At 37.0% G+C, this 21,378-nt stretch overlaps 1 protein-coding gene across 4 annotated transcripts in view; it reads left to right on the top strand.

The window, feature by feature from the left end:
* Nucleotides 1–11,961, top strand: part of DHX57 (DExH-box helicase 57) — a 67,370-nt gene extending 55,409 nt beyond the window's left edge. For 2 of the 4 annotated variants that reach the window (XM_020976975.2, XM_020976974.2), the window contains 5 exons: nt 1,804–1,941; nt 3,386–3,460; nt 4,460–4,594; nt 5,381–5,581; nt 7,266–11,961. In XM_020976975.2, coding sequence (XP_020832634.1) covers nt 1,804–1,941; nt 3,386–3,460; nt 4,460–4,594; nt 5,381–5,581; nt 7,266–7,409 — 693 coding nt within the window. In that variant the 3' untranslated portion in view covers nt 7,410–11,961. Of the gene's footprint in view, nt 1–1,803; nt 1,942–3,385; nt 3,461–4,459; nt 4,595–5,380; nt 5,590–7,265 lie in introns of all 4 variants that reach the window. The other 2 variants (XM_020976976.2, XM_078149479.1) reach the window with 2 other exon arrangements.
* The last annotated feature ends 9,417 nt before the right edge of the window (nt 11,962–21,378 follow it).

Raw genomic sequence — 21,378 nt, 5'->3', positions numbered from 1 at the left:
ATTACCCATATAGAAGTTGTTACATGACAATAATGAGCATACATTCTCCTTTAATAACTGATGAGTTAATAACATTTTTAGCTAAAGGCTTTTGCCTACCTAAAGGGTATGTTATTATGAAGTTCCTATCCTTCAGTTACATAGGTTACCTCTAATCTTTAAGACTGAGGAGCAGAATATCCACACCTTGCTTCAGAAGATCCAAGTTTCACAGATGTGGGTGCTTCCTTGACTGATGTCACTTGAAACCCCTCCAGGCATCAGCGGACCATTTTGTGAAATTTTATGCCTAGAAAAAGTATCCATCCCCTCATGGCTACCTTTCTGGTGATATGAAACTAGAATAGGTGTGGTGCACCTGTCAGCCTGCCAGGCTCCTATTGATGAGTCTTACCACACATAGCTGGCAGCAGTCTGTTTCTAGTAGATTTGAAACTTTTTTAGTTGTCTCCAACAACCTGGGGTCACCTTCAATCATGTTACAGCGTTAGAATAGGTCTCATTTGTAGGTTTCTTCAGGATGCATAAAGAAATTTGAATATGGCACATGTGTTCCATTAAATAGATTCAACCCTATGCACATGATAGTGCCAAGCTTCCACTGAATGCAAGTTCACATTAGAGTAACTGGAACCTTATTAAGAGGACAGCTAGATGGTGCAGTGGATAGCGCACTGGGCTTGGAATCAGGAAGACTGATCTTCATGAGTTCACACTCAGTCTCAGATACTTACTAACTGTATGACCCTGGGCAAGTCACTTTAACCCTGTTTGCCTCAGTTCCTTATCTGTAAAATGAGCTGGAGATGGAAATGGCAAACCCCTCCAATTGTCTTTGCCAAGAAAACCCCAAAATGGGGTCATGAATAGTCCGACGCGACTGAAACAACCTAACAACAACAACAAAAAAGTCTTTAAGAAAAGAGCTCAATAAAAGCTGATTTTGAAGCAAGTATGTATAGGAAACTTTCAGTCTTCTTTTTTCAACTTGGATTTGTGGCTTACTGAACAAATTTTTCTGAGTATCAGGAAAACAACTGGAAGAGAGTCTGAGTAGTGCTTATTTGTTTTCAGTTCTGTTATTATTTTCATCTACTCTGTTACTGTATAGCCACTTACAACTAAATAAGAGCTAGAAGAGATACCTTGAATTTCCCCCTCTGCACATTTATACTCAGCTATAAAGAAAGGGCCCTAAAGCAAAAGCATTTCATTATCTTCTCCTCTTGTCCCAAATCACATACTCTGTGCCCTGGGTAAACAATAAACAGGAAGGTGGAAGATGGGATCAGTTGGTGCTTTGCATCCATTTGAGAGAGAAATCTGTCCATTCTAAGCATGCAATGGGAGAGCAAGGACTAGTTATGGGACAGGATAGAGAACTTCACAAGTTCTCAGACTCTTCCTGACTTGGGTCTTCAAACAAAATACTAAAGCTACAGTACTGTGAATCACAGCAAATCCCCTGAAACTTGCGCCTACATAATATTCAAACTAAAATGCCAGTATCTGTGAAAAACTGAACATCTGTGTTATCTGCTGCTTTGGAACAGCTCTACTATTGTTCCTCTTCATTAAGTTATACAAGCAAGATGATTTATCTTAGTAACTCATAGATACTGTTTTTATGCCAAGTAAAACTATGCATGTAAATTTTTTGATACTTTTCGTCTAGTGCTATTTTGATAACTGAAAGCATCCATTGGTGCAGATTGTAACCCCACATTGTCCTCTTCTTGTCTGTGTCCTTCCATAAATTGTCAAGTGATGCCCTCACTGAAAGATCTCATCTGTTTCTTTTAGGAAATCGCCAGCCTTAAACGGCAGTTCACTGAATTGTTATCAGATATAGGGTTTGTAAAGGAAGGATTGAGAGCAAGAGATATTGAGAAGAGATGGTCCCAGGGTGGAGATGGTGTACTGGATGCTACAGGAGAGGAGGTAAAAAAAAAACTTCATTTTCTCCTTATTTAGAAAGAAAATGAATAAACTGTTGTTTTTACAGATAGTTCATTAGGCATTCTTCATTACATAACCCCAGGGCTGGCTCAGTGCTATTTTTCTGCCTTGGATTCTTAGTCCTTTCCATAACAGATATTAGCTATTACTCAAGAAATGGCTATTTGATTTCCTGTTAATCCTGCCCAAACCCACAAGGGCTATGAAGGATCATTCACAGAAATGCACATTCAAAACAGTCTGACCTTTTTCTACCAGAATACAACTTCCTTTGTGACAGTTGTAAGATATGTGCTTTCTCAGGCTATCCATGGTACCACTTTGTTCCAAATATTACCAGATCAGATGTTTTATATAGAAAATGTGAACATTTATGAAAAAGACATCTGCTCCCCACCCCACTTCCATTTGCTTTAGAAATAGAACATAGGGCAGCTAAGTGGTGCAGTGGATAGAGCGCCAGCACTGGAGTCAGGAGGATCTGAGTTCAAATCCAGTCTCAGACACATAATACTCAATTAGCTGTATGACTCTGGGCAAGTCACTTAATCCCAATTGCCTCACCAAAAAAAAAAAAGAAAGAAAGAAAGAAATAGAATATTATACTTATTCTACAACCACTTCACAGATGTCTGCAAAGTGCCTTCAGCTTTTTGGCCAGTGTAAATGTAGTAAGAACAACCTTATATCTCATTTGTAGCAAAAAATGTATTTTCATTTTTACCAGGGGAAAAAAACCAATATTTTTAAAATCTGGGTGCTAATTAAATGTATTCATAAGTCTTCTATCACTCAAGAGAAACATTAAAAAGGCAAACAGGAAAGGAAAAACATAAGTTTTATTCAATAAGGTTAAACTGTTTACATCCCTATATAGGAGGATGATACTTGTAATTCTTAAGAACGGTATTTCTATTAGGGAAGTTACAAGGAGCATACACAGACAGAGGTTTCAGGTATAAGCTGACTGTGATGAGATGATATTTTAAAGAAATTAAGGGGTGAGAAAGACGATTGCACTGGGAGAAGAGGGAAGAGAGAGATATAATTTACCTCATTCTATCACATGAAGAGGCACAAAAGACCTATTACAGTGGAGGGAAAGAAGAAAGTAGGGTGAGCATTGCTTGAAACTTAGTGTCATCAGATTTGGCTCAGAGAAGGAATAACATACACACTTAGTTGGGTATAGAAATTTATCTTACCCTATGGGGAAGTAGGAGGGGAGAGGGGCAAAAAAAAGGGAGAGGGCTGATAGGAGGGCAGATTGAAGAAGCAGTGGTCAGAAGCAAAAGTGTCCTATCACAGGCATAAGTGGCCAAAACTATTAACAGAGATTTTCTGTTTTTCCTAATTTTCTAATTATTAAAGAAAAACATATCAGCTGTTCTCTAGAGCTGATGATTTAATCGTATTTCTTCCACAGGCAAACTCAAATGCTGAGAATACCAAGCTGATATCAGCAATCTTATGTGCTGCTCTGTATCCAAATGTAGTCCAGGTAACAACATTTCCCCTGGTTTATTATTGTTGCCTGCCCATTTTTAGACTACTTTGCTGCATGAAAGGGAGAATTTCCAAGATGTTCATTGTATAATTTAAAAATATTCCTTTAATTAGCAAGCCTTTTAGACTTTGCTGAAACATCCTTTGAACGAAGTGAGATAATCCTTTAATCCTTCTAACTTACTGGAATAGACATAAATATTATTGGATCAACCAGCCTTTCTCCTTTGGGTGTCAAAGCAGATTCCATGCCGAACAAAGAATGCTAGATGTACATTTGGACCTACTGTGGGACCCCTTCTTCCTTTGATTAGTTCTGCTTTGCAGTAAGAATACCTTTTGGATCTGGATTAATGGTGGATTAATTAATTCTGTTGGAATAAGTAGTCTTTGGAGGGGAGTGCCCAGCACATTTGGCATTCTGGAAACTCAAACCTCACCCTGTCTCTTGGACTTTCAAATCAAGTGTTGGAACTCCAGCTGCAACAAGCTCCTCATTTCAGATTTCTAGAGAATTTTCAGCTTGTCAGCTTAAATTCTAAACCATTTCTCAGTGCTCAGCACATGTTACACATTCAGTTATTATTGCTTACTTTTCAGATCCCCATGGTTATGCTTTTAAGATCAATTGAAACCTACATTAGAAAGCCATTTGGAAATATTTTGCTAGGATCCTGAATACAATCCAGTATTTACAATGGCTGATGGTTTTTTAGGGAATGCACACTGGACAGTCCAGTGTAGAAGGATAATTTCAAACATCATCTCTGTAGCATGGTGACCCAGATCTCCTCATTTCTTTCTTTTATGACTTGGTAGAAAAGAAATAAAATTAAGTGTAACTATCAGTAGTCACAAGGGTTGATATAAATTAACTAGAAAACAAGGGGGAAGGAAGAGGAGCAGGAACCCTCAAACAAAGCTATGTTTGTTGCCCACGAATACACCTTCTAAAAAAATGTAAGTTATACATTTAGTTTTACTGGTCATTTAGGTGAAAACTCCAGAAGGGAAATATCAAAAGACCAGTAGGGGAGCTGTTAGAATGCAACCCAAAGTGGAGGAATTGAAGTTTGTCACCAAGAATGATGGTTATGTCCACATTCACCCTTCTTCTGTGAACTATCAGGTCAGTAGCACTGTGTGTATTGCAGATACCAAGGAAAAATCTCATTCGGTTAAATTCAGTTCTGTTCCTGCCTCTGCCAGTAGCCTAGAGCAGCAATCCAACTTAACTTAGTGGGAATGGCATGAATGTTAAACGAATTAGAAGCAACTCCACTATTTCTGAGACCTTTTCCATTTCAAGAAAACTCAAATAAAGCACAAGGCAATTTTCATATGCAAAATGGCCTTGCTACTGTGGTTGTTCAAAGCAGATTCACAGCGCCAACAATGAATCTCCAAATGACTAAGGATGTGATTATATTACCAAATATTTGCATTAAATGGGAATTTTAAGAGTTCTTGCTCAGAGATCAAAAACAGCTACTGATTTTCTGCCTAGAAATTAGTCTTCTGCTTTTTCTTTCTCTTCTTACATTGGTACCTGCACACAGTAGGCACTCTTTAAGGATTGCTGACTATCTGGCTTTTGATGTCAATAAATCTCATTTCTTTTCAGTTTCATGCAGATGGTGGGTTAATTGGAAGGGGTTAAAGTAGGGCTGTAGTTAAGGGGCTGTAGTGTTGTAGTGTTGGGAGGAATAGGGGGCCAGCCTTATCGGGCTAGAACTATGAGGGTGGATGGGGAAGGGCATGTTAGTGAATGGAAACTAAAAGAGGCTGGCTATTTGGGTAGGCCTAAATAACAGGTAATAATGGGAATTTAGCTTCTTTTCAGTTGAGTTTACTGAAGCAGGGACTAGATACTGCCAATGATCTCACTGATGCCACTTGGGGCTACATGTTACAGATGAGACACTTTGATAGCCCCTACCTGGTATACCATGAGAAGATCAAGACCAGTCGAGTGTTCATCCGAGACTGCAGCATGGTGTCTGTGTACCCACTGCTCTTGTTTGGTGGAGGCCAGGTGAATGTGCGGCTTCAAAGGGGAGAATTTATTGTCTCCCTGGATGATGGTTGGATTCGTTTTGCAGCTGCCTCCCATCAGGTAATGAGGTAAATTGGTAAGATGTTAAACACATTGTCAGCATAGGCTCTGATAATGTGAAGTATAATAAGGCTTTCCTTTAGGTGCAAAAGGTAACTAATGAACTAAGAATTCAAGGGATATAGTTCTGAGTTCTGTGCTGAGATTATTACCTTTCTTTCAAAAAAAATCATTTTCAGTATTCTTTTTTTAAAAATTTTGAGTTCCAAATTTTATCCTTCCCTTCTCCCTTCAGCCCCTTCCACACCTTCTGAGAAGGCAAGCAATATATCAGCAATGCATGTGAAACTATGCAAAGTATTTCCATGTTAGCCATGTAATACAAAAGAAGCAAGAAAAAATGAAGTGAGAAGATTATACTTCAGTTTGCACTCAGAGTTAATTAGTTCCCTGTCTGGAGGTAGACAGCCTTTTTCATTATGAGTCCTTTAGAATTGACTTAGATCATTGTATTGATCATAGTAGCTAAGTTTTTCACAGCTGATCATCATTACAATATTGCTGTTACTGTGTATAATGATTTCCTGGTTCCATTCATTTTACTTTGTGTTTGTTTGTTTGTTTGGGTGAGGCAAATGAGGTTAAGTGACTTGCCCAGAGTCACACAGATAATAAATGTTATGTGTCTGAGGCCATTTTGAACTCGCGTCCTCCTGACTCCAGGGCCAGTGCTCTATCCACTGAGCCACCTAGCTGCCCCCTGTTCATTTTACTTTGTATCAGTTCATACAGGTCTTCTAGGTTTTTCTGAAACCATCACCCTTGTCATTTCTTATAGCGCAATAGTATTCCATCACAATTATATACCACAATGTGTTCAGCTATTCCCCAGTTGATGGGATCCCCTCAATTTCCAGTTCTTTGCCACCACAAAAAAACCTGCTATAAATACTTTTGTACATATAGGTCTTTTTCCTTTTTCTTTGATCTCTTTGGGATACAGACCTAATAGTAGTATTGCTGGGTCAAAGAGTGTGTATAATTTTGTATAAACAGCCCTTTAGGCATAGTTTCAAATTATTCTCCAGACTGGTTGGATCAGTTCACAACTCCACCAACAGTTTATTAGTGTACCTTTTTCCCCATATCTCCAGCAATTATCATTTCTAAAACTATTACCTTTCTTAAATAACAGTTTTCAGTTATCTACTTTATGTATTCTATAAGACAAATATTTAACCTAAGGTGTACTTACTAACCCTGCTAATAACCCAACATGCTTGTTGCCTATAACACAAGGTAACGTATTTAAAGAAGGAAAACTCAATTTAACATTAGTCTAATTGAAATATAATCAGAATGTAAATCTCCTGCTGAAAAAGTTATAATGTAGCTCAAAACCAAATAAAAATTACTATTATCTGCTTTGACTTAATTTTACTGCTTCTCTCCATTAGTGCAGGTAATGATGGTGACTGTTGTTAAGTTTGGAAAATGCAGCATAATAGCCACATTTCTAAGGGGTAGGTTCTTCATGACAGGCCTTGTTAATGCCGTAAAGGACCATTGATAAGCCACATGTGAATTGTTTACAGTTTACAAAATGAAGATGCTGCTTTTCTTTTTCAGGTTGGGATAAAAACACTAGACATTTTTGTCATTGATAGGCTAGTGCATTTTCCTTTAATGATGTATTCTTAACTGTTTTCCTTGCCACTGATTACACCTTTGCATCCTTTTTCAGGTGGCAGAATTGGTTAAGGAACTTCGTTGTGAACTTGACCAGCTACTCCAAGATAAAATCAAGAACCCCAGCATGGATCTCAGCACTTGCCCAAGAGGATCACGGATTATCAGCATGATTGTAAAGCTTGTTACTACCCAGTAACAGATGGCCTTGGTGGTGGAATGATCTCCTCTCACCTGTTTATAATTCTTCTAGGAAATAACAGTACCTCTACCTTTGGAATTATTTGATGGTGGTTCTAGCCTTGGTAATGGCACCCATTGTTTACAAATACTGAATAGCAAAGTTGTACCTTTCTGAAGAGTTTCCAAGATATATTGAGGTACTTTGACCAAAAGCATGGGCAATCACAGCATAAGTTGTGGGGGGAGGGTGATAATGATGAGACATCCTATAACCAGGTTTACCTATTTTCTTTTTCTATGACAGTGAACGAGATTTTCCTGATAACACAAACACAATTTTAATATATTCTTACTTTTAGCCTGTTACTTTTTTCCAACACAGTCCTTCTGATTGTCATGAGCCCTGGTGAAAGTACCTATTGCTTATTTCCAGGGCAGAGATCTTGTTGACAGATCAACTAGAACAGGCCTGCACAACCCGTGGCCTGCCAGAGGATTTCACATATAAGACTCATTTTGAGCCACTCAAAATTGTGGATACTTGATTTATAAAGTATCTTTTGCTCGTTAAAAGTCAGCTTAGGAGACAGTGCTAATGAGAATGAATTATATGCTGAAACATGCATGAGTTGGTCTAGTCATTTACCACTCATTGTTCTTGGAAGCTGGACAAAATATGGCTGCCTTCCTCTGTGTAGCTGCTCCCCAAAATGCTATCTTCATCTTTCCATTTAGAAATTTTTATTGTTTTTTAAATTGTTTTAAACTCAGCTTCATATGATAAAATTCCATTTTCATACATGAAATATAATCAGCAGTAATCAATAAGGCAGAACTGATATATTTTAAATAGAAAAGATTGTTTGTATGCCCACATCTGAGCAGTCTAGCATTTTATGTCTGTAAATGCATCTGCAGTTAAACTACTGCTTATCTTAATGATGTATTAACGTTTGGGAAAGTAAACCATTTATCAGAAGAGTGGCTGTAATGCTCAAATGGCTGAATGGAAGAAACATCTATTTACATTTTTCTATGCATCAGCTAGTAAAGCATTGTAATCCTTTCACACTTTATCAGTGTTCTCTGGAAACATTAATGGTGGTAGATCATTTTCATGGTATCGTTTTTACTTACCTTTATAGGAAGCTTCCCAGTTATCCACAGTGATCATTACCAATATGTTTGCAATCATATCTTATCAGATTGTTTAAACTTTAGGGGGAAATTTGAATGGCTTATTTAAGGCGCCATTTAAAAAGAACAAGTAATCCCATGCAATTCATTTAAATAAAAACAGATATTTCTGTATCTAGTGATATAGCACCTAAGTTATAGTTTGTGCTTCTTCTTGAACTAAATACCAAAATATGGAAACTGCTAGATTGAATAGCAAATCATTTAGGAGAAATGACCAGGAATACTAAATTACTCCTTAAGACCACTGGCACAAGAAAGCTGGCACTGCCATCGTTAACAGTGTATATATGTGGGCCTTCTGTTCTTGGCATTATTGTTATAATACATATCACAGGTATTTAGTAGATAGGTGGCAACAAGTATTGCTATGTGACTTAAGGAATTTTATAAAGGTGAGTGATGCCTTTTATAAGCATGAATCTTCTTAAGGCTAAACATTAAAATCATGACATAAGAAATTATATAGGAACACTTTTACAAATGAATATTAGAATATTATGTGCTACTTCAAGGTGAAAGTTTGATTTTTTTAAACACCAACAGGTAGTTGGTATTTAGTATGGTTTTAAGGAGTGCTTGCTAAATGGTGTATTAATATCAGATATTTATTTGACTATTATTGGAATCTAGCTAAAAAACAATCAAGTATTTGTCACTAATTAGTATGCCCTAATGTTTGTGCCATGCATATTATACAAATAGCTTGTGAGAAAGTTTCAGAATGGCTGAAAACTCATGGATGTGGTTATGGGACATGGGGTGTTAATAATGTGCTATCTTCATCTTTCTGCTCGTATTCCATATCTGATTGGAGGCAAAAGGAAAAGCAAAGAAAGGATGGAACTGTTGCTGTTTTGCTTTTGTTTTCTCCATCAAGGAAGATGATCTTCAGACTGAGGAGCACTGAAAAAGGATCAAAAGCAAATTGAAACCCTAAATACATTGAAGATGTGGGAAGAGATTTCTGAGATCAGACATCTCTGAGCGAGTACACAAAGTTCTCAGACAGGCTTTCGGGGAGAAAATTACTGTGACTACTTGGGACAGACCATTGGAACTTCCTTTTAACGTAGGAAAAAGTTGAACTGTTATGGATCCCTACAATTTGGTGCAGTTGTACATTTTGTCATTTGTAATTCTTATGTGGAGTAAAGCCAGTGTTTCCTAATTGGCATTTTGTAAGCACTCTCAATAAGTTCAACAAACCTTGATGGATTACATTCTGGGGTGCTGACCTTAACTGATGTCATCTGTTGGTCTTTGTCATCATGAAATGAAAATTCTGAGAGGTACTGCAAGATTAGAGATGGGCAGCTATTATCATTAGTTTCAAAAAGGGAAGGTATAATAGATTCTTTAGGCTTTAAGACTTAAATTTGATGTCATTTCCTGACAAAATCCTATTTCTTACCAAAGGTATGATTTATGAGTACACTTAGAAAGGGAAATGGAAAGAACTAAAAACCAGAATAGGTTCAACAGACTTAATTTTTTTTGAGAGTTTTTCTGGACTGCTAAATCAAGACAGAGCTGTAGATAGAGCAGAGTGGTTCTATGGAAAGCAATTAAGTTTGAATCCCACCTCTGACATTTTTAAAAATATTTTTTTAATATCTTTTGTTTTTACAATACCTAGATTTTCCCCAATATCCTTTCCTTCCTCCATTCAAGGAAGCCATCCATTACAATAATTTTTAAAAAAAGAAAAAGGAAAGAGAAAAAATTCAGCAAAGCCAATTAATATACTGGAAAAAATCTGATAATAAACGCGGTGTTCTACACCTGTGGACCTCCTTCTACTACACTGATACACAACTTCTTTAACCATTCCCAGTCAATGGACATCTACTTTGTTTATTCTGACACATACTACCTGTGTAATCTCGGACAATTCACTGAATCTCTTTGAGTCTCAATTTCCTTGTTTACAAAACAGGGGTAGTAACTGTGGCTTTATAGTATGAGAGATGGCATGGTAGAATTGCAGAGGTATCTGTAACACTCAAGTGCTTGGGGCCCTAACCACATTAAAATGTAATTGGGAAATATAAGTTAATATGCAGCCCGGCAGGATCCTTATATATGGTTTAGTGATCTCTTCTCTATTTGAGTTTGATACAGCTGGTGTGGAGGAGAGAACACTAGAGCTGGTATGAGGAAAGACTTGAGTTCAAATGCCACTTCATATCTACTAGCTGTGTGACCCCTGGGCAAGTCACTTAGTCTGTCTTTCCCTAAGTTCCTCATCTATAAAATAAGGAGGTCAGACTTGGTTGCCTCTAAGGCAATTCAATTTTATTTTATTTTCAGTTATTAATTCTTTCCCTCCTGCCCATCCCTCACCCATTGAGAAGGCAAGAAAAGCAAAACTCACTCATTACTAATATGTATAGTCTTAAAAACAAATTCTTGCCTTAGCCATGTCAAAAGAAAGAAGGAAGGAAAGAAGAGAGTAAGGAACAAAGAAAGAAAATATGCTTCAGTCTGTACTCTGAGTCTATAAGGTCTCTTACCTGGAGGTGGACAGTACACTTCATTATGAGTCCTTTGGAATTGTGGTTGGTCATGGGTTGAACAAAATTACTAAGTCTTTCAAAGTTGATTATCTTTACAACATTGTTATTGTATAAATTTTTCTGGTTCTGCTCCACTTTGTATCAATTCATACAAACCTTCCAAGGTTTTTCTGAAACCTTCCCCCTTCATTTCTTATAACACAGTAGTATTCCATCCCATTTATATACCATAACTTGTTCAACCATTCCCCAGTTGATAAGCATGCCTGCTTCCAATCCTTTGCCATCACAAAGAGCTGCTATAAATATTTTTGTTCACATGAGTCTTTTTCCTCTTTGATCTCCTTGGGATATAGATCTAGTAGGGGTATTTTGGGTCAAAGTGTATGCAGAGCTTAATAGTTTCTTGGGCATAGTTCCAAATTGTTTTCCAGAATGGTTAGACCAGCTCACAGCTCCACCAACAGTGCAATACAGTACCTGTTTTCCTGCAGCCCTTCTAACATTTGTCATTATCCTTTTTTGTCAACTTAGCCAATCTTATGGGTGTGAGGTGGTACCTCTGAGATGTTTTAATTTGCATTTCTCTATTCGATAATGAGTTAGAGCATTTTTTCATAGAAATATTGATAGCTTTGATTTCTTCCTCTGAAAACTGTGTGTTCATATCCTTTGACCATTTATCAATTGGGGAATGGCTCTTATGTTTATAAATTTTGTTCTGTTCCTCTTATAGTATTCTTGTAAAGTTCAAATGTGACATTACGTAAAGCACTTCGCAAACCTTAAAGCACTATGTAAATGTCAATTATTAGTATACCCAAATTTCAATAAAGCATTTTGACAGCCTCATCATCCTTGCAGAAAAGATGGAGAGATGTGAGCTGCATCATAACAGAGCTAGGGAGATTCATAGGAACATAGATTTGAAACTGGAAGGGGCTTTAGAGGTCATATAATCCAACCCCCTCATTTTACAGATGAGGAAACTGAGGCCCAGAGAGGTTAAGTTATTTGCCCAAGGTAACAAATAGTGTGTCAAAATAACAGGGCACAAAAATTGGTAGTTAATAGTTCAGTGTCAACCTGGAAACCTAAAGGAGTTGATAGAGTTGCTTTTTTACAGTACATCTAAAGGCAGTAAGTAACGTTAAGATGTGCAAAAATTCTATGAAGAACCCTGACTCCAAATTAAATTAACACATACTTGATGCTCTCGACTTCAAAGCAAAAGAGGAAATAGATGAGCTTGGTAAAAAAATATGTTGGAAAATATAAATCGGAATACAAACTGAGAAACCAAAGATTTGTAGACTACACAGAAGCTTCAACTGTGTGTGTGTGTGTGTGTGTGTGTGTGTGTGAGAGAGAGAGAGAGAGAGAGAGAATTGGAAGGTGCTGGACATGGCAAAATAGGAAATTAAATCACAAAAAAAGTGATTACATTTTAAAACAGAAGTTACTTATTACTGAGGAGTCAATCTTGAATCAGTTGTTCAATGAGATCACTGATCCATTAGAGCAAAGCTAGAGCATAACTTTTTTTTAAAATGAGGGAAAAATATGGGATGATTAAATTAAATGATCAAAGGATAATGATATAGGCAGTTCTCAAGGGAAGAAATCCATGCTATCTATAGAAATAAAAAAAATGCTCCAAATCACTAATAGGGGAATAAAAAAAGCAACTCAGAATTCACCTCACACCTGTCAGGCTGGCAAAGCGGACAAAAAAAGGAAAATAATAAAGGTTAGAAGGGCTGCAGGAGAACAGGCCCATCATGAATTGGTATAGCCATTCTGGAAAGCAATTTGAAATAACTGCAAAAGGTTACTAAGCTGTGCATATCCTCTGACCAAGCTATACCACTACTAGGCCTAACAGGATCAAAGAAAGAGAAAAAGGTCCCCATAGGTACAAACATATAGAAGCTGTTTTGTAGTGGCAAAGAACTGGAAAATAAAGGGGTGTCCATCAGTTAGAGAACAGCCGAACAAATTATGGTTTATGAGCGTAATGGAATACTATCATGGCATAAGAAATGAAGTTTTCAGAGAAACCTGGGAAGACCCAGCTAGATCTATGCATAGTGGTGTGCAGAAACACTAATTTATAACATATAAATAACATAACATAGCACTATAACATCAACATTGTAAAAAAGAACAATTTTTGAAAGACTTAAGAACTTTGGTCAACAGAATCATAATTCCAGAAATCTAATAATGAAGACTCTACCCATCTCCTGACAGAAAAGTGATGAACTAAAAGGCAAAATGAGATTCACATTTTTGGATATGGCCAATGTAGGAATTTGTTCCATTTGACAATCACGTTTACTGTAAAAAAAAAAAAAAAGGGGGGTTTTTTCAAGAAGGTATGGAAATAGGAAAGAATAAAAATAAATGCTTGTTAATTTTTTAAGAATGAAACTTTGTTAGTACAGAAAACAGAAAGGTCAGTAGGAATCACAGACAAGCAGGAGAGCTTTGAAATTTACATGCTGAATTACATATATAAAAAGAAAAGCAAGTGACAGAACAGAAATTCAGTTTAGTGTTCAATGTTTTCTATGTAAATTAAAATGCTCATGTTGATTTTAACTTGATAATAAAAGGTTTTTTTAACCTTACAGAGAAAAGTGAGGGAAGATTATGAGCAGTCTCTCCTAATAAGTGGTAATGGGTAAACCCAATTTAAAGAAAACTTGGCAAAAGACACAACTAAACAATACCATACCAAAGTCACTTAAGTATAAAACTAGATGGGAGACAAAAGTAATTTTTTGTAACATTTTTACCATTAAGGAAGGAGGAGTTTCCACATTTGGACTCTCAAGTCACAGTCCAGGATGTGCTCATAGAGGAAACAAAAATAAAACTAAAGAGAATGTAAGATGAGGAAAACAGAATCAGACCAAATGTATACAGATCTTTGCTGGAGACAACTGTGAAAGTAGGAAGGAAACAAAACAAAGTACATGAAGTCAGGAAAGGTACCAAAGATATGGGCAGGGGCTGGAGCGGGGGTGGGGAGTGGTGCAAGGAGCTTGAATGACTGAAGCATTTACTGGGTTACATGGGGAGGATACAAATAGAAAAGCAAGACAGCCCCTGCTCCCCAGGAGCTCACATTCTAATGGGAGGGACAGCATACATAGAAGGTTGCAAGTCAAATGAAAAGGTCTCGTGGTCCTTAGGGTAATCTGCAGGGCAGATGGTAATGGTTCTTTAATGTTATTTCCACTGATAAAAATTTTATCAGTTTCTGAGATTGAGCTATTTAACAGGGCAAAGATTTTTGATAGCAAGAACTTACTGATCCTATTAGTATCCCCCAAAAAGCAACTGAGGGTATATCAACAACCATCAATCCATATGCCAACTTTGCCATTTTTAAAATTTCTAAGAAGAATGTACACATCCTTGATGAGACAGTATTAGTATGGAATAAGCAGGCTTTGGCAGCAACATAATAGACCACATCTTTACCAACACACAACTGAGTAAAAAATGTAGAGAATATGAGATCCCACTATGCTTACTTCTTATCAACTATAAGATTGTTGATTCATTTGGTGTCTCCCTTGCAAACAATTCAGAACCACCAAGACCATGTGCACAATGATTAAGTTCTTGCAGTGATGACACCAAACTGATCCCCTCTAAGTACACATACATATACCTGTTTTTCGCCCTATCATCAGATTGCTTCCAAACTATTACAAGAGTTTGACATTTAAGTGCAGACTACCAACAGATGGTCAGAAACATGCAAACAATCTCACTGGCGTTCTGTATTCTACTCTAGAATCATTCCCACATTCCCCTCTGTTACCTTATGACGTACCTAATCAACTGTGTAATTACGTAAGCAAGATGTTATGAATATCTGCATTTTTTGTCAGGCTGTTAGAAAACCACGATTGCTGAGTGTGTGCATTACATGCCGTCTTAAAACTATCCTGGATCATCACAAATGCTCTGCAGAAACAAACCTTATTTTGCCTCTCATTTAAGCATTAAGGCTATTTTCTGATCACTTCTCACCTACGTTACTGTTCTATCCGGTGGATTTTCAAATAAATGATTGCCCAACACTGCTCATTCATTCAGTAGAGTTTCTGTGAGAGGGTAGATGGTGTGCCAATAGCAGAAGAGGAGAAAGTCATGTCTGAAGTTATTTCTAAGAAACAGTAATATATGTATGCAATTGAATTTCAAGTACATTTATCATTTAATATAGCACTTTCATTAGTCAGCAAAAATTTTATATCATAATTAGCTATTTATTTTCACTGGTAGAACCTATTTTTTTATTAAGGGGATTTGTTCTGTGAAGTTTGGATTCAGTCAAAGGGCCACACTTGAGGACCTTGAGGCTACAGGTTCCCCACCCCTGGGCTAATTAGACGTATCTTCTGGAGGAAGAGTAGTGTCTTAATGCCTGTATTACTATGAAACACAATTAATTGAAGGAATACATACTTATTCAGTTGTGCTGGTACATTGGGGCCATAACTAGTTGTCTTTTGTCTTGCCACTGGACTCCAGTGACTGGAAGAGAAAGGCTGATGACTTCATGCAGCTCTGCCTCACTTAAACCCAATTCACGCGCAAGTCAAGATACCACTCGAAAGATTATCCTTTTGGAGAATGAAGAATGAACGACAACAACATTATGTTGAAGAATGTGTTAATGAGGAATCTCATGGGCAGCTAGGTGGCACAATAAATAAGCATGCCAGTCCTGGAATTAGGAAGACTCATCTTCCTGAGTTCAAATCTGGCCTCAGACACTTAGTAGTTCTGTGACCCTGGTCAAGTCACTTAACCCTGCTTGCCTCACTTTCCTCATTTGTAAAGTGAGCTGCAGAAGGAAACGGCAAACCACCCCAGTATTTTTATCAAGAAAACCTCAAATGGGGTCTCAAAGTCAGACATAGGGGCAGCTAGGTGGCATAGTGGATAGAGCACTGGCTCTGGAATCAGGAGGACTTGAATTCGAATCCAGCCTCAGATATATAACACTAGCTGTGTGACCCTGGGCAAGTCACTTAACCCCAATTGCCTCACCCAAAAAAAAAAACCAAAATAAAAAGTAAGAAAAAACTGAAACAACTGAACAACAACAAAAGAATCTCAAAATCTTTAATCAGATTTAGCACACTGAAATCAGGAAATTCTTAAACACACAAAGATGTTTAAGATACCCATATTGCAACAGGTATGAAAAAAGAGGAAATATAATGAAGAATGCAGTAAATTTAGCTTTTTATTCCTTGAAGACATATAATTTGTTTTTAATTCCCATTTTTTAAAAAGTAGCTTAAAATCTTTTTTGTTTCAACTTTTAGAATCAAAACATGAAAAAACTATGTTGTTTGTTGAAAAGATACAATATTGATTCACTTATTTCCGCAAATAAACAAGACAGCAGAAAAGTGACCGAAGCTTTATATTTAGTAATTTATCAAACTGCCAAAACAATTGGCATATTGCAAAAAAAAAATTAATTTTGCCCTATACCAAAAAGCAATTATCAAGTGTATGTTTGGAGACAATTCCATTAAGAAGTTAGAGATGATATCTTTTTCAATCAGGTATTCAATCATGATATGTCTGATGACATTGAATCCATTATTGTAAAAAAAGTTCAAAAAAGTTAACATTTATACTTTGTAATTAGATAAGACAACTGATGTTTACAATATAGCCATTTTAATTGTATTTGTAAGTTACTTGCATGAGAGTAAAATGAAAAAGAATATGCTGTTTTGTCATCAATTAACAGAATATACAATCGGGAAAGACATTTTTAATCTAATGAATTCATACTCTGAAGAAAAATCAATTGGTCCTCTTCCAGAACATATATAGATGGATCAAAATAGACACCAAAAAATGTGGGGGCATTGTTTCATATATTAAAAAATCAATGCTAATATAGTATGGACATACTGCAGCCTACAAAAAGAAGTTTTGGCATCAAAAAGCATTCCATGCCAACTTAAAAGAGTGTTAGATAATTCTGTCGAAATTATTAATTTTATAACAAGCCTCACTAAGTCTCAATTGTTTACCACTTTATGCAGAAATGGGCAGTGAATGTCATACTTCTAAGCCACACAGATGTGAGGTTGTTGGGTGGCTTTCTGAAGCAAAGTTGCTGTTCTTCTGTTAGAACAGAGAGCCAAGCTAGTTGTCTTCTTCAATGAGCATCTTTTTCACCTGAGTAAGCCTACAAGTGATATGGCATGGCTACAGTTTGAGCAAATTTAGAAAACATCTTTTCAAAGTTAATGAGCTCAAAACTTCATGGTTTTTTTGTTTTGGTTAGGCAATTGGGGTTAAGTGACTTGCCCAGGGTCACACAGCTAGTAAGTGTTATGTGTCTGAGGTCACATTTGAACTCAGGTCCTCCTGAATCCAGGGCAGTGCTCTATCCACTACGCCACCTAGCTGCCCCCCTTCAACACATCATTACAGGTACAAATACAAACATATTAAATATTCAAGACAAAGTAAAAAATAGGAATAAGAAATTAACATTTTGAACCACAGAATTCAGAACAATACTGAGTGCTTTGGGACATTAAGCCAGGAACACCTGAGTTTAAGTTCTGACTGATTTATGCTTGCTATGTGACCCCGGGTAAGTTACTTAACCATTCAGTGCTCTGGGCCAGTAGTATCAGCTTTTTTTTTTGAGGCTATTGGGGTTAAGTGACTTGCTAGGGTCACACAGCTAGTTAAGTTTCAAGTGTCTGAGGTCACATTTGAACTCAGGTCCTCCTGACTTCAAGGCTGGAGCTGTATGCACTGCGCCACCTAGCTGCCCCTGGGCCAGTAGTATCAAACTGTACCTAAGAATCCCAGGGGGCAGCACACTGACTTAGAAAACCACATATTAACATTATGTTCTATCATATTTTTATTTCTTTTATTAAATGTTTCCCAATTGCATTATAATTTGGTTGAGAATAAGTATTAAGTCTGATACCTCTGCTCAAGAAAACTCTCTAAGACAAGGGTTCTTAACTTTTTTTTTGTCACATACCCCAGGGGCAGTCTGGTGAAGCTAAAAGACTACTTCTCAGAATGTTTTTAATTGCATAAAATACATAGGATCACAAAGGAAATCAATTATATTGAAAAGTCAAAATATAAAAAAATGTTCAGAATTTGTTAAGAATCTGCTCTAAGATGGTACCAAATTGCATTGGAAGAGGAAGTCCCTCACTAGGAGTTCCAAAAATCAGTGAAATCAAGTTCAATCTCTATTCTCTATCCCTCATTATTGTTATTGTAAATAACTTAAAGAAGCAAATAACTAAAGCCAAAGTCAGGATTCATTTTTAACATTGGGGAAAAGGAGGGGTGAGGATGGCGGGATCTTAACTCTATGGGTATAGAAGCAAGTCCTCTCTGTGTTCTTTATAGATTCATAAAATCCTTCTCTTTGTGAGGTAGGAAGTGGTAAGAGAAGCAACCTTCAGGTAATGTTCTATAACAAGTAAAAAAAAAAATGAAGTCCAGTCTTTTAGCCCTTCTACAATCTCACTGCTACAAAATAGGAATGAAGACCCCAAAGTTATTACAAAATCCTGAATTATTTTATGCTAGTTTGCTATACCAAAACTAAAAATGTATACTCATTTTGAAGTTTTTCAACAATAATGGTCAAAGAAAAGGATTTGGGGGTGAACCTATTCGGTTAATTCAATTAAATAAAACATCCTTATCTCTCTACCCCAATTTAATCAAGCTTTTACTATAAATGATTTTGAAGTCAGTAAATTTCTTTCCCTTGCTGCAGGACTTAAATGTCAGGAGTACATCACTAGAGGGGAGGGATTTCTTTCACAATAAAAAAGGCAGAAAGAATTCCAGGACCTCCATGCCCAAATTTTCCATTTCCTTAAATTTTCCCTTTAATAACTTTTACCTTGGTCTATACTACAATGTAACAGATGCACTAGAACATTAGTAGCCTCTATGTAAACTTTTTAAAAGGCTATATTTTATCTTGAAAGATGAGTGGCTATAACCTGTAATACAATTACAAGGCCCCATTAAATCAAGAGGGCTAGTTACATATAAGAGGCAGCTAAGTGGTTCAGTGGATACAGCACTGGACCTGTAGCCATGAAGACGTGAGTTCACATTTCACCTTAGGTCCTTACTAGACCCTGGACAAATCACTTAACCTTTGTATGTCTCAGTTTCCTCATCTATTATGTACGGATAATAACAGTACCTACCTCCAAGGTTGTTAGGTAGAAGAGATATTTATAAAGTGCTTTGCAAACCTTAAAGCTCTTCGAAAATGCTAGCTGTTGTCATTATAAGTACATAACTCAAAAACCCTTCCAGGAGAAAATACTTCAGAACTCATTTCTTTTGGAAATATAAAGATAATCTTTAAAATTGTACCCTAAAACATATTTCTGTGAACATGATTTAGGTACAAAACAACTGAGAAATCATTCCTATTTTTACTTTCTTCTATTAAACTCACATAAAGGCAGGGGAAAGAAAAGTCCTTGTTCCTTTGAAGAGCTGCTTGTAGGACAACGGTGCAAATAGCTCTGAGAGACCTTCAGACTGGACTGCAATGTCCTGGTATAAAGTGAATCCAAAAGGCATAATGAGGCAAAGAAGGCATACCTAACTGAAAAATAAATGTGCTATAAAAGTGTTCAATGTCATCCTGAAGCCTGATTTGGGACCGTGTCTTTTAGTCTCTATCATCTTTCTCAGCAATCTGGAATAAAATAATTGTGGTTTAAAAAAATAATCGATTTAGTGCTATGAAAATCAGTTTGCTGCAGGTGGTAATTAATTACATTGGAACAAATGTCCTAACAACAGGGTAGAAAAGGCTGCTTAATGCTCCCTGCACAACAGATGGCAGATGTCTATACAAATCCAGGGCCAACTGTACTTAAAACACAAAGGGAATGTCTCACACAATGAATGGCAAAGCCAGTCAACTAATTGCAGGCTAGGGTAAACATGCATTGATTGAATAGAAATTTCTGTTAATGCTAGCATCTTATGCCCCTCAGATCTCACCTGGGCTTGGCCACTTAAACACCAGCTGTCCTCATTATTTCTAGCCCACAAGTCTTTATTCATGCAATCTTTTAATGGTTAAACAGCTAAAACTGGATTAATTGGGGAAATGTAATCTGGTTACTGTCAATTAGGAGGCTGTTTATCCAGACTGTGGTGGCTCTGTAGCAAATTGCTAGTCTCGGGGAGTGAGGGAAGAGAAAGGGAATTATAAATACTGCATTTATCCACAACTTTCCTCTTTTAAGCAAATATTTCACCATTAAAACATGGGGCAGAGGAATGAGGAAATTTACTTAAGTAAAACCAACCATCCACACAATTTATACATCCCACTCCAAACTTCTGAAAGCTTGGTCATATTTGTTGAAAATGCTGAATGCCCCTTTTGCTGAAGTTCCAAATTGCTCTGTTTGAGAAGTAAGCTCCTTTCATAATACTTTCTGGGAAAAGGATCATTCACGTTACAACCACTGTGAACAAGCCTTCAGAAGAACTTCTGCTAGCCTCCACCAAAGCAGTAGGTATAGGATTGGATTTAGAACTACAATGGACCTCAGAGATCATAATAATCCATTCTCACCAAAATGCCCCCCACACCCTCCACATAAAAACACACAGTCTTACAGACAACTTAACTAAGGACCTAAAAGGTTAAGTGTTTCACCTAACATCACAAAAGTAGGACATAACAGACACAGCAAGGCAGTTTGAACCCAGGATAACCAACTCTAAAGTTTGTAGCTGTGGGAAAATTGATTGCTTTGTTTGAACCTCACCCTTGCATGGCTGAGAGACCAGACCTGTTGCTTGGAGACCAGATTTGTTTAACACTTAACTCAGGATTCCAGGTTATGCTGACCAAAAAAATTTTCCAGAGAGCAAAAGATCGATGCAAGGCAAGTAAGGAGTTTTCTTTCTCCCATAGTACATCTCAAGCAACCCATATGTCTGTCTTATCTGAAAACTGCCTCTGACTAGACAAGGGTTTGTTCCTTTTTTTGAACTCTAGGTAATGTACAACTTCCAAATATGGGGGCAGTGAGCCACCCTTTTCTGCTAGACGAGTTAACAAACTTCGTTCTAAATTATTTCAGTTCTGGGTTTGTTCTCTACCAATACGGCAGCACCCCATTGCTAATGAAGGAGCACTTCCTCCAAATGCCTTTGGCAGATGGTGACCTATGCTGC

Source organism: Phascolarctos cinereus, unplaced genomic scaffold (genome assembly GCF_003287225.1).
Source record: "Phascolarctos cinereus isolate Bilbo 61053 unplaced genomic scaffold, phaCin_HiC Scaffold_2;HRSCAF=192, whole genome shotgun sequence".
In the NCBI taxonomy this organism is placed as follows: domain Eukaryota; kingdom Metazoa; phylum Chordata; class Mammalia; order Diprotodontia; family Phascolarctidae; genus Phascolarctos; species Phascolarctos cinereus.
Note: the sequence above shows the minus strand (reverse complement) of the source record. Positions and strands in the feature narration are given on the sequence as shown.